This window comes from Myotis daubentonii, chromosome 5, assembly GCF_963259705.1.
Source record: "Myotis daubentonii chromosome 5, mMyoDau2.1, whole genome shotgun sequence".
NCBI lineage: Eukaryota > Metazoa > Chordata > Mammalia > Chiroptera > Vespertilionidae > Myotis > Myotis daubentonii.
In genome coordinates, this window is record NC_081844.1 from 75,776,863 (window position 1) to 75,795,165 (window position 18,303).

At 35.4% G+C, this 18,303-nt stretch overlaps 1 protein-coding gene across 19 annotated transcripts in view; it reads right to left on the bottom strand.

Annotated features, from left to right (window-relative positions):
* RAPGEF6 (Rap guanine nucleotide exchange factor 6) overlaps window positions 1-18,303 on the bottom strand; it is a 205,622-nt gene that overhangs the window by 53,333 nt on the left and 133,986 nt on the right. For all 19 annotated transcript variants that reach the window (XM_059698295.1, XM_059698292.1, XM_059698290.1 and 16 more), the window contains 2 exons: window positions 13,576-13,816; window positions 6,223-6,380 (listed from right to left, as the gene is read on the bottom strand). In XM_059698295.1, the coding sequence (XP_059554278.1) occupies window positions 6,223-6,380; window positions 13,576-13,816 (399 nt within the window). The remainder of the gene's footprint in view (window positions 1-6,222; window positions 6,381-13,575; window positions 13,817-18,303) is intronic.

The window sequence follows — 18,303 nt, forward strand, 5'->3', positions numbered from 1 at the left end:
TTTTTCTATTTTAGTGTTGCTACATGTATAATACATATATATTCTTTACAAACATGTTTATTACTGGGAGAAAATCATACATGCCAAACATAATACTTGGAACGTGGCAGACCTTCAAATATTAACTGATTATATGAATGGTAAATATGAGGATAGAATCAAGTTGAATCAACCAAAAATGAGTTAATCAGTTCAAATTTAGGTCTGGAGCTAGACTACACTTAAAAATATAATTCTGTAAGTGCGAAATAGACATTTTAAAAGAATCATTGAGAAGTACAGCATTTATTAGTCATATAATTCCCAATTCATTCATAAAATCCTGATAGGTAAATAAATTTTAGAAAAGGATTCTCAGATATCTGGACTTTTAACCCCCAGGCAAAATCTGTAGAGTGCTAACTATAATCTTGCCTAAGTAAAATAAAAGAAAATGAGATATATAAAGAATGCATATACTGACACCGAGGTTACATTAAAATCAGAGAACTTTTTCTGTATTTAAGATGATCATAAAAATAAAAAGACTCCCTCTTCCTTCTGCTTTAAATGGTTATTGCTGAATTAACATTTATGGAGTTTCTAGTATGTGCCAAAAATGTTCAGGTGATAAAGACACAGCAATAAATGAGAAGGACAAAGCCTCTTCTCTCAGGGATTTGCTTGTATTCAAGAGAGGAAGTGGTGGTTCAAGACCATTAAGTAAGAAAGACATGCCATATAGTGAAGAGTGTCACAAAGAAAACACAAAGCAGTGGTACAAAGGTATCAATGATCAAGGAGTGGCAAATTTGTATAAAAGAGCCAGATAGTAAATATTAAGTTTGCAAGCCAAGAAACAAAAAACAAATCTCCACAAGATTTTTTTAAACAAAATTCAAAATATAATAATAATGCAAATATAAAACATGTAAAGATATATAAACACTGAGATTAAGGCGACACTCTAAATTAAATGTCCACTAAAAGACTGGTTAAATGGAATACTATTAGCTGTTTTCTGCATTCTGACACAGAAAAGTATTCAAGTTATATTGCTAAGTGAAATGGGCTAAATGATAGTGCAGCATATCATTTGGGGTGAAAGAAATGATACACACATTTTATATGCACTGAAATCTCAGGAAGGATATGCAAGTAAATGAAGAACTGCTAATTCTGGGGAGTGAAGACATTTATATTCCATCCTTTCTCTACAGTTTGATTTTTAAAAAACTAATTATATGTTCATTTATAAACAAAAATCCGTTAAAATAATAGATTTGCAATGTAGAAAGGATTTTAAAGTTTAATAAATATTAAAGAAATTTTTAAAAAAGGTCTGTGCTATTAAATGAAAAAGAAGCAAAAGTTCCATACACAAACTCAGAAAAAAAATTCTGAAGTTTCAAAATCCTTTTAGCCACACTCTGAATAATTTTAGGCCTCATCTTGTATTAGATCAAAAATTCCAGAAACTAAAGAAAACACTTTACGATTTAGAATAGCATGTATACTCTAATGCTATGAATATAAAAACATATATGGTTAAAGGAAGTGACTAAAAGAACATGCCAGAGTGGGGGCAGGGAGAGAGAGAAAGAGAAACATCAGTGTGAGAAAGAAACAACAATCAGCTGCCTCTTGTAGGTGCCCTGGGCCCCTGATCAAACCTGCAGCCTAGCTCTTCTTCTCCATGTGGAACTATGGCTGTGCCCTCGAGTTGAGGAGATGAGGAACATTCCTGATGTGGTGACGCAGCTCTATCATTCTAAAGGCACTGGTGCCTGAGCGGCCACCAAGTGTATTCTCCAGGACTTTCTTCAAAGTGCATGACCAGCATTCCTCAAAACTGCTGAGATAGATTAAAAATGGAGGCAGAGGAGGAGGATGCTGCACAGAAATGCTCCCAGGAACAAGCTGGAATTACAACTGAAATACAGAAAGCCTTCCTGAAAAATCAATGGAAAACTCACAGGAAAGAACCCTGATACCCAAGGACCAAAGGTGGAGACCCAATAGAGAATGATAGGAGGGGCGGAGACGTGAATGGGCTGGCTGGGCACTCACAGACAGCAACTGAAGTCCCAGAGAGATGTCTCAGCTGCGGGGGGGGGGGGGGGGGGGGGGACTGCTGAGATATCTGGGATCTAATCCAAAAACTGGGCTCCCCAGCAGAGAGCACCAAACTGAGGAGGGTACCCACATAACATCTGGCTGTGAAAAGCGGTGGGATACTGTCTGCCAGTGAGTGGCAGCTGAAAGTTCAGGCACCCTCTTGAAGGGCAAATGCACAAAAATTCCCTATGGAGCCACCCACCTTGTGCTCTGGCAGAGGGAGGGTGAAGTGGACTGGAGCTGTGGGAGCAGAACTCAAGACCGGGGACTTGGGGGATAGAGCTAAGAAGGCAGACACCCCACTTTTCCTGGGCTGAGTCATTCCCTCACACAGCTGAGGGCATCTTTCCCACATAGACATCTGCCTTGCCTGGGGGGAAGACAGTCAACACACCCTATAGGAAAACATCTTGCCTTGAGGCCACTTAAGAGATTAAAAGTAACAATTAGCCTCCTGACAGAAGCAACTGCCCCACCCTCTCGAAAAAAACTCTCACCACACCTGAGCATTATTTGGGAGGTGGGGGGGGGGGGAGATAAAGTGGGGGAGAAGGACAATTCAAGTCAGAATCCTATCAGTCTGTAGGCAGAGCCAGTCTCTGGAGGCTTTGAGTCTTTGCCTGATCCAATTAGTCAGAAACAGCCTTAAACATTGTCCTGCACTAGAGATTGAGAAGTATAGAGGATCTACCTAAAACATAGTCACAAATCCAAACAGACAACAAAATGAGGAAACAAAGAAACAACCCCCAAATCAAAGAACTAGTGAATTCTCCAGAAGAAGAGATAAATGAAGCAGAGATAAGAAATTTATCTGAAACAGAGTTCAGAGTAATGATGTTAAAAATGCTCAACAGTATGAAAAAAGATATAGTAACTATGAAAAAAGAACAGTCTGAGATAAAGAATGACATAACACAAATAAAGAACATGTTGGAAGGAATACACAGCAAATTAGGGGAATCTGAGGATCAAATCAGTAAATTAGAAGACAGAGTTGAAAATAGCACTCAACTAGAGAATTAAAAAAAAAGATAAATTAAAAGTCAGAAGGACAGCTTAAGGGAGCTGTGGGACAATGTGAAACGTAACAATATTAGAAGAGTAGGTGTGCCAGAAGAGGCAGAAAGGGAGAAAGGAATAGAGAAGGTGTTTGAAGAAATAATGGTAGAAAACTTCCCTAACCTGGTAAAGGAAAAAGTCACACAAATTCAGGAGGCACAGAGAACCCCAAACAAGAAGAACACAAACAGACCCACACCCAGACACATCATAATTAAAATGCCAAAAAATTAAGACAAAGAGAGAATCTCAAAGGCACCAAGAGAAAAGAAAATGGGTACCTACAAAGGAGTTCCCATAAGGCTGACACCTGTTTTCTCATCAGAAACTCTACAGACCAGAAGGGGATGGCATGAAGTACTCAAGGTAATGGAAAGCAAGGATCTGAGACCAAGATTACTATATCCAGCAAGGTTATCATTCAAAATAGACATTCAAATAAAGAGTTTCTTAGACAAAAAAAGGGAAAGGAATTCATCACCACCAAGCCAGCATTACAAGAAATGCTAAAAGGATTGCTGTAAGGGATTGCTGAGAAGAAGAAACAGAGAGAGAAACCTAGCCATACAGAATTAAAATGGCTATAAGTACCTCTCAATAACCCTAAATGTAAATGGATTAAATGCTCCAATCAAAAGGTGTAGGGTAGCTGAATGGATACAAAAACATGACCCAACTATATGCTGTCTACAAGAGACTCACCTCAAAACAAAAGACACACACAGGATGAAAGTGAAGGGATGGAAAAAAATTCTCCATGCAAATGGAAAAGAAAAATAACTGGAGTAGCAATAGTCATATCTAACAAAATGGACTTTAAAAGCATCATGCTAAGTGAAATAAGCAAGTTGGAGAAAGATAAACATCATACGATCTCACTCATTTGTGGAATATAATGAACAACATAAACTAATGAACAAAAATAGAGCAAGAGGGGGAAAAATATTCTAGAATATAATAGAAGTAATCCTGTTACTTGCAGATTTTTAATATTTCCTACAACTTTTGTGATATCATACTATGTTAGTACAGTTTTGGTAATATTATTATACTTAAATTTTTTTATTATTGAAGTATTAATGTTTATTGTATTATATATAAGATCATTTTTCTTGAGTAATTAATGTTTACTGCATATAACAGTATATTTAAGATCATTTTTCTTGAAATATTAAGGTTTATTGCATGTAACATTATATTTAAGATCATTTTTCTTGAAATATAAGGTTTACTGCATGTAACATTATTATATTGAAAATCGCTTTTCTTGAAATAAAGAAAAAATTCACGTGCAAAAAATAAATAAATAAAATTAAAAAAGAATACATGCCAGTTTACAGTGGCAATCTTATACGTGGATGGAAAAGTTCTTTCTGCTTCATTCAGTTCTTTCACATTTGATTTTTAAAAATAAAATACTACATATAAACATAAGCAATAAAAAGCATAGAATCTTCAAAATACTTACAGTAAAAAGCAACAGCTGTAGGCAGCAAAAACAAAGCAGAACCATAAAAAGGTCATCAATCAAAAGCAAACTATTCAACAGGTCTGTAGCTTTTTACCCACTTTCTAGTAACTTTAAACATGCAGCATAAACATGGCTGAGATAGATAGATCAAGTTAATTAAATTAGGCTGATGTCATATATGTACTGCAATACATAAAATTCAGTGCTATCGTATATAATTCAAGGAGCTGAATTTAAAATTAATTGATAATGAACATTTTATTCAACATAAATATAAATAGCACCATAAAAAGCCTTTCATACAGCTGCACATTTTGGAATTTAAAAATATAATTTTTTGCCGAAACCGGTTTGGCTCAGTGGATAGAGCGTCGGCCTGCGGACTGAAGGGTCCCAGGTTCGATTCCGGTCGGGGGCATGTACCTGGGTTGCGGGCACATCCCCGGTGGGAGATGTGCAGGAGGCAGCTGATCGATGTTTCTCTCGCATCGATGTTTCTGACTCTCTGTCTCTCTCCCTTCTTCTCTGTGAAAAATCAATAAAATATATTAAAAATATATATATATATAATTTTTAAGTTAAATACCTATTTTATATGTGGTCATTTATATTGCTGCAGACTAAGTTTTGCAGACAGATCTTTTCTAAATAGATTTTTTAAAAGCATCTTCAATCCTTTCACTATGTTTTCAATGAGAAAAGTATGCAATCAATTTGAAATAAAATTTAGTAGCAACCCCTCTTAGGAATTCTGAATTTTAGCCCCACGAGGCTTGTAGTTTTTAAATTTTAAAATTCCAATCTCTTCCACCCCGTCCCCCCCAGCCAAATCCCCAACGTCCCTCTCTTCTCTCTCCTTTCCCTACAACCCACCCTTCATCGTCTTATTCCTACTTCGACATATTTTGGTGGCAAAAATACAGCCATAGGATCATTCAATCTATAAATTATATGTCCCTAAAAACTTGTCTTATGAAAATACAGGCAGACCTCATTTTATTGCACTTCACTTTAATGAGCTTCACAGATGCTGGGTTTTTACAAACTGAAGGCAAGATCTTCCAATAACAAAAAGATTATGACTCCCTTTACTGTAATATTCGCTTTATTGTGGTGGTCTGAAATCAAACTTGCAATATCTCTGAGATATGAATGGATGAATACTGTATTTAATTTGTGCTTTGATAATGTGAAAATATTTTGTGAATGCAGAATAAGAAGTACTACTCTGGAACACACAAACATACAGATATGGAAATAAATTCTTATGACAAGCAATTGAGAGACAACAAAAATTTTCGTGCTAGAGATTTCTGGAAAAGGCGGGACTAACTATTACAAATGGACCTGGGCTTCCCCAATGAGTTAACATCTGAGTTCAGTATTGAGGAAGAAGAAAAAGTTGTAGAAGAAGTATCACTTCAGCTTAGACAAAAAGACAAACTCTTCTCTTTAGCTTTTTGAATTAAGTCATAATCTAGAGGTAGGAAAAGAAATCTGCAAGTAAACCTAGCGTTTGTTGCACAAGGCCTAACCATCTATTTGTCCATTTGGTACAATATTGCTGTAAAAAAAATCACACACAAAATCACCTGAAGGATTGGAAAAATCCAACATGCTGGTAGTAGGCTGAAGAAGATCCGGGCTGCTAGATGACAGTGTTCCAGGAATGGGCATTATAGCCAGACTGTGTCTACAGTGTCTTGTTCCCACAATGCTGTCGTCTTGTGATTGGCTCAGGCCTCCATCACTTCAAAAGAATGTCATATATCACTTTAAAGTATTTGAGGGTTCTAATAGTAAACATTACTGTTCTCCGTGCACTAAGGCATAAAGAACCAATTCAAAGTGGTGACTTTAACAATTAGATTAATTTTTTTAAAAAAGGGCAACTGTAATAGTGAAAATGGCAATAAAATGCTTTTAACAATGACTAATAAAATGTAACTTATACATCTAAGTAATTCTACCACCTCATAGAGAAATAGTCATGCTAGTTTCAAATGGTTTGGGGAGAGAAATTGAACCTGAGTGTTTAGGAAGCCTTTGAGATCTGACAGTTTCAATGGATACCAATATATGTATCCAACAATACACAGCCAACACCACAGCAAGGTTCTCTCCCTTAACAGAAAAGCTTCGAAACTTCCTAGGCCAGTGGTTCTCAACCTTCTGGCCCTTTAAATACAGTTCCTCATGTTGTGACCCAACCATAAAATTATTTCATTGCTACTTCATAACTGTAATGTTGCCACTGTTATGAATCGTAATATAAATATCCGATATGCAGGATGGTCTTAGGCGACCTTTGTGAAAGGGTTGTTCGACCGCCAAAGGGGTCGCGACCCACAGGTTGAGAACCACTGTCTAAGCAAAGGATGGAGTTGGGTCTAAACCCAAACCAAAGAAAGGGAAAGTTGTAAAAAACAATGTGGGGCCAGGTTCAAGTGACAAAATAAGAAAGGTCTTTAAACATATGAACAATCTCACTGTCCAAATCATCAATAGAGAAAAAATAACGGGAAGATGGCACAGAGAAGAGCAACAAACAGAAAATATGTGACAAACAGAAAAAAGAAGGAAAAGGAGGACCAGACACAAAAATGGAAGAAAAGAACTTTATAGTCTCTAATGTTTATTCTAAGGGCACATTATTTCTTTGGTGATCTCTCAAGTCTAATTATTTGTCTGTTTCCTAAATGAGAACATCAAAACCAGAATAGAAAGCAAGTTATTGAAAGTTAATTCTCTTTAAAGGTTTAAAAAACAAGTATCAATTAAATGGCCATATTTAAGCAAATAAAATACTTTTCCTTTAAAATATTTAGAAGTGTTACATAAACAACTCTAAGTGAAAAATAAAAATATAGAAACATAACTGTCACTTAACTTTTAGATAACTGCAAAAGTCCTATAAAAGATAGGCAAACAGTCCTACCCAAACATGGAATAACCATAAAAAGGAAAAGTTTCCATCAGCATCAATAATCAAAATACCACTTATTTCTAAGGGTTACGCTTATGTTAAAACCAATGCTTTAGGTTAATATTAATTTTCATCTAAATTTTATTGAATGCAGCATTTTACCTAGACCTTGCTACACATACAGAGATATCATAGAATACTTACCTATTAGCATGGAATGGATTAATGAAAAATGAGTAATATGGGATACCTCTAGAATATATTGGGAGTAAAAAAATAGGATTTAGGCAGATTAGGAAACTACGCAAGATGAAATGTAGAGGACTGTTAAATAAACAACTAAAGGAGTGTTAATAGCCAGACAAAGAAGAAAGAGCCAGGACAAGAGAGAGAGCAGAGGAGTCAGGAAAAAGCATGGAGACATAGAAGACAGCAAAGGTAAGCATTTCAAGAGCAAGCTATGTCAGACAGACCTGGGTTATTAGCTGTGTGACCTCAGGGACTTTTCTGTTTCTAGTCCTTGATTTCTTCATCTAAAAATGTGAATAACACTATCTCCCAGGATTACTTTAAGGATTAAATTAGGCAATGTAGGTGAACATCTGGCACAGAGAAAAATAGGGTTCCTATTTTAAGAAGATGGTGAAGTATTTTTACCAAAATTAAAATTGAACAGTAGAAGTAAGAAAGCATTTTAAGCAATGCACACTGCAATACAGTAGGGGTCAGGGTGGGTATGACAGGTAAAGGCACTATAGAAATAGAAGTGTTTCCCTGAGTAGAGAAGTCAGTCTAATTTAACAGATAAAGCAAAGGAAATATCTTATTTAATAAGTAATTTGAGCTTGTGTTAAATTGGCTCCTTAAAATTAGGTATGTTTCCCTGAAGATCAGAGCTAAATGTTTTAAGATTAGGTAAGAGAAAAAAAGGAGGCAGGGGCCTTTCACAGATATAGTATCTACAGCTTAATAAGTAATTTGGCAACAATTTAAATTATGTAGGAAATATGAGACTTTTAAAAAACATAATGGTCTTTCTTTTATAAATTTTTGAAAACAAACCTGCGAATTTTTGGACATAGAGGGCCAAATAACTGAATCCAAGGAAGCAAACTGTTAAAAGAGATTAGTAACTGGTCCTACTAATCTCTTAAAAGTTGTTAAAAACAACTTTAACAATGTTAAAATGTTGTAATTTTCTATTAAAATAGGTTGTATTAGCTGCAATAAATTGAAATTTAGAGACTAAGAGAAATGTACAAAATATTCTAAGTTCTTAACTCTCTTACTGATCTTATTTAACATTAATTCTGCTTTTTAATAAGCAATAGATTTGACACTGTACAGTTATAATAATTTTTTTTCCCGCCCAGCCCCGCCCCCAGTTATAATAATTTAAAGCTGGTTACAAATCCATGTTAATTAAGGTGTGAGCATGTATAAATGAAAACTATAGTCATGTTAAGTACAACTCATGCTATGACATGAATGAAATAGTATCTGATTGGCAAAATATCCATGCTTGTTTGGAAGCCCAATAAAACCTATTTGCAAGTAATTATGTCATTTCTTACCAAAACAGTCTCCTGAGGTGATGCAGTAATAGAAACAAGACAGTTTTGAAAAATTCCTTAATAATTCCCTGACACTAAATTTATTTAAAGTATATTTTAGTTTTATATTATGAAACTAAAAAGGCAATGTAAATATCAATATGAAATAAAAAATAATCCCAATATTAAAAGAAAAAAAACATATGCTGACAAGAAATGAGGAGGAACAATAATTTCTGATAAGAAAATAAGGCAGTCTATTTCTTGGACTGCTACAATGAATAACATGAAGATGTTACTTAGACAATCTGTGATTAAAGAAAACAAAATAAAAGCTGAGTGATTAAAAACATAGGAGATCAGAGTTCCTGAATTGTGAAATAATCTCAGGTCAATAAAAACCACATTGCTATGTCTTAATCTACAGATGTTATTCAAAATCAGTAACTTTTTTTTTGTAACTTCTAATTTTCAGGAGCATTCTTGCATTTTAAAATGATGACATGGCTAGGGATTTTGAGAATTATCTATTCTTATTTGTTCCTTCCTCGAATTCATTTTCTTTTGCTCATCTCACAGATAGACATTCTTTCTCATAGTCGCTCTCTGACAACTTATCCTCTACTCTTAGAGAAGTGTGCTGCAAAAGGCGGAGACCAAGTGCCCTTTCCAGAGTCCTGGAACATAGGAGATGTTCAGAAATTGGGGCATTCAGCTCATTTTATTTTCATTAAAAAACAAGTATTCAAAGTAGAAAACTTAAAAAATACAGGAAACAAGCAAGTAAGGAAGAAAAAATTACTAATAAAAACCACACCTTAGTAAAAACCATAATCATTTGTCTTCTAGTCAGTTTTGTAGTATATATAGCACAATTACTTAATCAATTTCTTGTAGTTGTACATTTATGGTATTCCCAATTTTGTTTTATTATAGAAAATATTACTGAGAACATCCATAAATTAACCTGAATCTAATTATTACTAGAAATGGAATTATTGAATCAAAGGTATGAACCTTCTTAAAGTTCTTCATAAAAAACCTGCCCAAATGCTTTATAGAAAGGTTGCATCATTTTATATTTCCACAGCAGTCTAAACTTATTATCTACTCTACTAGAGGCCTGGTGCATGAAATTCATGAACGGTTAGAGTCCCTAGGCCTGGCTGGCGATCAGGGCCAATCTATGGGGTGACCAGCGGGGCAATCGGGGGGCCCTGCTGGCACCTGCCTTAACTTGCCAGCCCTGCCCCCCGCCACTGGTCACCTCCCTCTACGGGGCGACCAGCGGCGGGGGGATCGGAGGGCCCCCATTGGCACCCACCTTGGCTGGCCTGGAGCCTGCGGGCAGCTCCTGCGTTGAGCATCTGCCCCCTGGTGGTCAATGTGTGTCATAGCAATCAGTCATCCTGCTGTTCGGTCGATTTGCATATTAGGCTTTTATTATATAGGATAGGATGTTATCAATTCTGGCCCTAACTATTCTTTTTGTTGATCTTTATACACTTTCCTGTTTAAATTGTATGTCCTTGATTATTATTGATGCAGAGAATCTGTTTCATGTACTCTACTTTTCTATAGAAAATTTCTATCTAGTGATTCTTTTGCATGTATAACAAAAGGGGTTGTCTAAATTCATTTTTAATGATTAAGTGTCAAGAAATATGACATACATTCTGAAAAATTAAAAATGGCTACTCTGGAAAGTAAAATAAATCACTTCTCTCTGCAAAACGGATTTCAATAGAAAACCTTTATAATTTCTATTAAAATAATCTATTTCTTGGTATTTATATGGCTGAAATAGCATTTTACTTAACCAAAACATGTTTAGAAAAGAAAGCCAGTTTAAAATGAAGGACAGCATTTTATTCATGTTTGTATTCATAGCCAGCAGCCTCTTACTGGCACAAAGCAAGAGACTCAATAAATATTTAAGTAATAAATGAGAAAAATCCCTTCTGAGTTTAAGTAAAACTTCTACTAGATCTTTTTTTTGGTACCAATATAAAGAAATAATGCTTGAAAATATTTAATTAATTGCTCCTTGGACATTTCCATGTCTCTGCTGTAACCAAAGATATAAGTCAAAGATTGGTGGACATTTGGTCCTGTCTAAAACATCCATAGAGACAGTAGGTCCAAAAAGTCTTGAAATCTGGTCCTGTCAAAATGTCCTTGAGCATATTTGGTCCATACCAAATGATCCTATCTAAATCCCAATCTGAATCCCAACCCACCTAGGCTAATGAGGGAGGAAGGGTTCTTATTGGAAATACAGTCATAACACAATTAGACCAATAAAACACAATAGCATTTCTTATATACTTATCCTGTAAACCAAAAGTAAAAATAACTCTTGTAGGCTATTTGAACTCAGGGTCTTTTTCTAAGCTTGGACATTTCTGGACAGGACCAACTATCTGGCAAGGAATCCAAGTGGAGTAACCAATTCCTACTCCTGAAGGAGACACTGTGGAGATGAGATACTGACTTAGCTATCTGAAACCTGAATATAGCTGGTTGGAATGTGAAGTTAACAAGCTAAAATCAGTTTCAATCAGTGTACTCTGGTTTTTTATGACAAATATCACAACTGTGCCACTGTTGAAAATGGGAACCACTTAAGGAAGATACATATATTCCAGACCAAACCCACCAGGGTTTCTAGAAATGGAACTCAGGGCATTCCCTCCTGAGGAACTCCTCTTGTACACTCTTTTCTGCCTCTAGTCCTCCATCCTTTTTCCTTTCCCTCAGTGCCTTCATACAGTGACTTCTGCTCATGCCAAATTCTCCCCAATCTCTTGAGTGTGAGCTGGTCCTCTTACATTCTCCTTACTCAATGCTCATTTGTTAGAACAAGCCTTTTCTTACAATGTTTGCTGTGCTGCTACAGTATGCTCATATTATAAGAATTCTGCTATTTTAAAATTATGACTTTTATAGACCACTCGCTTCAGGAGAGCAGTTATTCCAAAAGGAATGAGTAATAAACCTTCTAGACATGACTGACATCAAGAACAGAGCTCAGGATGTTTCAATCCTCTGTGAGCCTCAAATTAAATGAAGAGCAAATTTGTTCCCCAGACTGGAAATAACATTTCAAGGAGAACATTTCCCAATCAGGAAATCTTTTGAGATCTTGACATAAAAGATGAGAACTGACGTTTACCTATTTCAAAGTTGCCTCCCAATTAATCTCCTCGCTATTACTGCTAATTTTGCTGCATCTTCAATCCCAAACTACAAACATGCTAACAGAGAAGTTCCTAAAAGCACAAATCTTATCACATCATGTTTTCTCTGGCTCCCTATTATCTGGCTCCTAGTAGGATATAATAAAGTCCTTATCTGTGGCATAATATTAAAAATCCTTCATAACCTAGCACTTACCGATCTCTCCTGCTTCACCTTTAGGTGCGCGCGCACACACACACACACACACACACACACACACACACACACACACTATCTATTCAAACTTACCAGGTTTGTTCCTGCTTTTGGACATTATCAAAGCATTTATCATCCTCTAATGCACCATTAGCCTGCTTTTCCCTTTTAGATAATCAACTCTTGAAGGACAAGAAACTTGTTCTACTTATCATTCCATATTTCTATCTCTGGACATTGTGCCTAATGTATAATAAATGTGAAAGGGTTTCTGATATGAATTCCTTAAGGTAGGAACTACCTCTTTTCAGCTTGATAATTATCATCTGTCATAGTGCCAGGAACCAGAAGCCAAATAAGTATTTTATTTGAGCAAGTTTTGAATATTTTTTCTTTTTTTCCTTGACTGTGCCGGCCTACTCTGCTTAAGTACTGTATTTGATTAGAACTTTTGTGATTGCTTAAAGAAGTAGATAATCTAGAATATACACAGACATAATATATACCAGACTCATTTCCAGTCATGACACTTCAGTGGATTGATTTCATCAGTATTTTATAGACCTTAATTTACATAGGAAATCTTGAACTTTTACTCAGTTTTAGTGACATCTCATTTTGGAAATAGAAATACATTTGATTAATAAGGCCAGCATTAGAATTCAAGAGAAAATAAATAGTGCAATAAGAGAAAGTTAATTTAAAAAACAAAACCTACAATTAGTGAATGTGACAGAAGATTTAAGGTATCCAAATTTGTAGGTAAAAGGACTGAAACTATACCAAAAATATACCCCCTTCTCCCCTCCAAAACAAGATTTTATAAAATGGCAGTTGTTTCTAAAATTCAAAAGAAGGCTAATAGAAGACTATATAATCTAAAACTGGTAACTTCAATGAAAAGATGGGAGACATTCAGAATTTATTCTTTTTTATTTATGGATCACGTGTAGATTTTATGATGCATTAGTTGTATAAAAAACAAAACTGACCCAAATTTCACTTCCCCAAAATAAAAAATTTATAGTCAACAGGAAAATGCCCATATGACTGAGAATGGCATTACATACCTAAATAGTTTGGGAGGCAAGATACTAAATCGTGTTTTATCCAAAATTTTCCTGATTTTGTTTCTTCCACCTGAAACAGTATTTGCTTTTACTTTCTTATTTCCTTTCTCCTGTGGTGCCTGCTCAATATCTCCTGGTACATCCTGGATTGAATGGCGATTACTTTTTTTTTCAGCAATTTTTGGAATGTGAGGAACACCAGATTTTTCTTGTTCAGTCCTACTAAGTAACTCTTTGAACACTGTGGGAATAAATAAATAAACTTGTCATTTCTTCAGGTTAGAAAGCTTTTATATTAACAGCAAATTTTGAGAATAAACAGTCACTTTTTAGCACTTGACCTTTCACAGCCTTATTTATTCATGAAATTTATATCCTTCCCTAATCAGTTATATCCACTTCTCGTTACAGTTTTTATACCTGACTATACTGCTGATGTTGTCTCAGTGAGGAAAATGAAAAGGAGGTAGACAGACAGCCAGCATGTTTGAGAAGTTCTGGGGTTCCTATTTAGAAAATAAGCTTATAACTGCTCATCAACTCAGATTTTATTAAAACAGATATTTATATTCTATTACTTATGTTACTTCTAATGATAAGGTGAGATGAGATATAAGTACTATATTATGCTCAGTTTTGCAAAAGTTACCCATTAAAAAAATGGGAAGAGCTTTGCTTGACCAGTTTTTACCAAAAATAAATAGTACTACATTTGGTAACATATGACAACTTCCTCAATGTTACACTCATGAGACTTATGTCACTCAATAAAGTAAAGCAACTAATAAACATTCACTGCAGTGGTCTGGAGTGAAAAACCAATTGTCCTTAGATAACTTTCTTTCGACCCTAAGTCTGGTGTGTTACTTCATCCTTAAGGAGGATACATGTGCATTGGGGGACTTGCTTGTCTAGCAATCTCTTTGCCAAGATTCAATTTTTCAACTTGTGAGAGGAGCTTTATCTCCCTGGGATCAGGCAAAAGAAAGAAATATCTGTAAGAGGCTATATATCTAGAAGCGATTAAGTGACTCATTTTCCAGTTAGAAAAAGCTGTCACCTTTTTTTTCATTAAGTAATATCATGAAAAAGTTTTTTTGGTGGTGTTTAAAATGTGTGTTCTTAAATAAGACAGATCAACTGCTAGAAGAAAAAAACACACACTAAAAAGATAAATGCTAAAGTACAAGGAAACTTTCCTAAAAACTTGTGGTGCCTGGGGGGCGGGGGGGTGTCTGAATGAAAGAAAGATGGTGGCTGCATATGTTTAAATATGCGGGTCTTCAGCCCCATGAGATGTGGAACTTAAGCTTAACAGTTATAACTTTAAGCAATACTACTCTGTACCTCCATAGACGACAAGCTGTAAACTGTATAAATGTGCCCACTGAAACCCCAACCACAGAGAACTGCGATACTTTCACTTATTTTGGGGGATAAATCAGTTTTCCACAAGATCAAGGACCAATAAGTAAGATTCAAATGGACAAAGCCTTAAGAACTGACACCTTACCACCATAAATAATTTGGTTTTTAATTGTAACCCTGGACCATTTTGAAAGTTTCAACCAGAATGATTTCACATTACCAGAGTATACTCTAAGCTTATGAAGAGCACATTTCTACCTTCAAAACAATTAAAATCTTTATGAGTCACCTTTCAAAGATACTCTGCTTACAAAGGCAGTTATTAAGATACAATAACTGCCTTCAGTTTCTATTTTTATATTCACTTTATTTTAAGCCACGTGGTAAAGGTAAAAATGCTTTTTTGAGCTAAAATCAAGATATCCACCCATTCAAAAAATATTTGCCGACCTGTAAATATATGTCACGTACTATACTACCTGTCTGCAGAGCCCTCCTATTGGGGAACATACAGTCTACAATACAGAGAAGACATAAGGGACAGAGAGAACATAATGAGAGAAACTAATACAGATAGCAAGAAAGGGAAAATTTTCTTTAAATAAGTGATTGTGTATGAAGAGGTCAATAAAGTGAGTAGATTTTTAACTAAGCAACAGGAAGGGAAGGAGGAATGAGTCTAGGTAGAGGAAATCTCTACTTCAAAGTTCCTGTGGTAAAGGAAATGTTAAGAACAACAGTAAATCTCTCAATGGGCAGCAGATAATTCTGGCTATAGTGTGTATGTGAGGCGCTTCAACAGTGTACAAAGTAGTTTCTAATTTGGGAAAAATATTTACAACCCTTAAGACAAAATGATAGGACATTCAAACATATCAACAGATGAGTAACTCAGCATAAAAATGGACAAATAAAATACTTTTTATAGCTCTGGCTGGTGTGGTTCAGTTGGTTGGGCATCGTGTGTGTGTGTGTGTATGTGTGTGTGTTGTTTTTTTTTGCTAGTTCAATTCCAGGTAAGGGAACACGAGGCAGCCAGCAATGTGTTGTTTTCTCATCAATGTTTCTCTTTCTCTCCCCCTCTCCTTTCCTCTCTCTCTAAAAACCAATAATAAAAAAAAAAAGACTTTATAACACACATGAAAAAGTGCTCAACCATTCTCATTATTAAAGAATACAACAACTAAAGTTGAGTATGCCCACTGCCGAGGCATTCTTCTTCTTCTTTTTTTTTTTTTTAATATATTTTATTGATTTTTTACAGAGAGGAAGGGAGAGGGATAGAGAGCTAGAAACATCGATGACAGAGAAACATCAATCAGCTGCTTACTGCACACCTCCCACTGGGAATGTGCCCGCAACCAAGGTACATGCCCTTGACCAGAATCGAACCTGGGACCTTTCAGTCCGCAGGCCGACGCTCTGTCCACTAAGCCAAACCGGTTAGGGCCCGAGGCATTCTTAAACACTGATGAATGAAGTGTAGTATGCAGACTGGGGTAAATTTTTGGAAACTGCTTCCACTCTGAGAAATTTATAGGTGTGTCATATAAGCATAAAAGATAAGCACAAAGAATTTTTATTACATAATTTGTAAATAGTAAAAACTGGTAATAACCTAAAACATGTATTTGAGTTGACATCAACTCAACAGATTGTGATGATAATGCAATGGAATTCTATGCAATAACAACTATACAAGAGTAAATCTGAATGAACTGATGTGGAAAGGTAAAGAATACTGTTCACAGTATAGTTCGATGATGCATCTTTCTTTAGTGTTTTAATTTTCAAAACATATCCGTGTATTACTTTTATTAAAAAATTAAAATGCTCCCCAGTGGAGTGGCTTAGTGGTTGAGTGTCGACCTATGAACCAGGAAGCTGTGGTTCGACTCCTGATTGGGACACATACCCGGGTTTCAGGCTCGATCCCCAATGTGGGGTGTGTAGGAAGTAGCCGATCAATGATTCTCTCTCATCATTGATGTTTCTATCTCTTTCTGCCTTTCCCCTCTTCTCTGAAATCAATAAAAATAAATTTTAAAAAATTTAAATGCTAATAGTAAATTATCTGAGTGGTGGGATTTTAAAAGATGTTAGAAAGTTTTGAAGGCCAAGAGGATCTGATGAACTAAAATTCCAGAGCAGGAAGAATGTCAGCTGAGAATACCAGCTGTTTTCTTCTCTGCAGACATTTACTGCATCTGAACATGAGGTGTGGATCAGGTGGAGGTTGTCTACTAGAGGAAGGAGGATTTCGGATGGCTGTGGTACTGGCATAGAAACTGCAACAGAGAGGAGGACAAAAGCAGCGTCACTTTTCCCACAGGACATCTCTCTTAGTAGTACTGCAGCCTTTAGATCTATTTTACTGTCTCCCAAGATCCATGTTGTTCACCAGTATGTTAAACTATTTTTGTATTTTTATACATAATATTTGATATCAGTTAGTAATTATTATGTGCCAGGTACAAAAAGTTAAAAGTATAAGAACCCTATAAAACACAGAGTTGGAGAAACTGAAGCTTGAAGAGACTAAATAATTTGGTCTTGGTAATAGAGCAAGCTCTGCTTTTACATTTTTCAAAATCAGAACCCTTTTGGTTTAACCCAAAAGTTGATGTTTCTAGATACTAGTTCCAAATTCCAGGAAATCCAAAATCTGCCAAGACTTACTTATTTGTTGCTTAATGAATACAATATTAGGAATGGCAAATAGATAGTTACTTACCATGACTTCACATGAGGTAATTCAGTAAAAGGAACTCAAATGAAATGAGGAAAAACAACATGTTTCATTTTTCATTATGACTAAGTGCAGTACAAAGAGGAGCCAAAGAGGAAAAAAATAGACACACTTCCTTTTCCATACGCATAGCTTTTAAATTCAATTCTTATTTCTCAAACTGCAACCTAAAGGACCTATGAGAAACTTTTCCCTCTCTACTTAGTAAAGACTCAAATTTTCTTTGACAGTTTCCAATTGTTATACTGTTTCCCCTCTCAGAATTTCAGGGAAACTCAATGACATCTAATAAAACCAAACTACAGAAAGTCATTCCTAAATGTTTAAAAAACTCAACAACAAATAGATTAAGTTAAAAGTACAGGCTTAGCCATTGGTTCAATCAAATATAAACAGGATCAAAACACACTTCAGGCACAATAATCAACATTTTTACATAAAAGTAGAGTATGTAAAAATACTCTACTTTTTTTATAATAACAAATTTGTTATCATAAATTTATAATTTACTGCTTAATTCAATGTTTTACTCAATTTATTTCCATGAAACATCTAATCTGGCATTCGTATTATTATTTCAAAAACCTAGCTCTGTGGTCGGCAAACCGCGG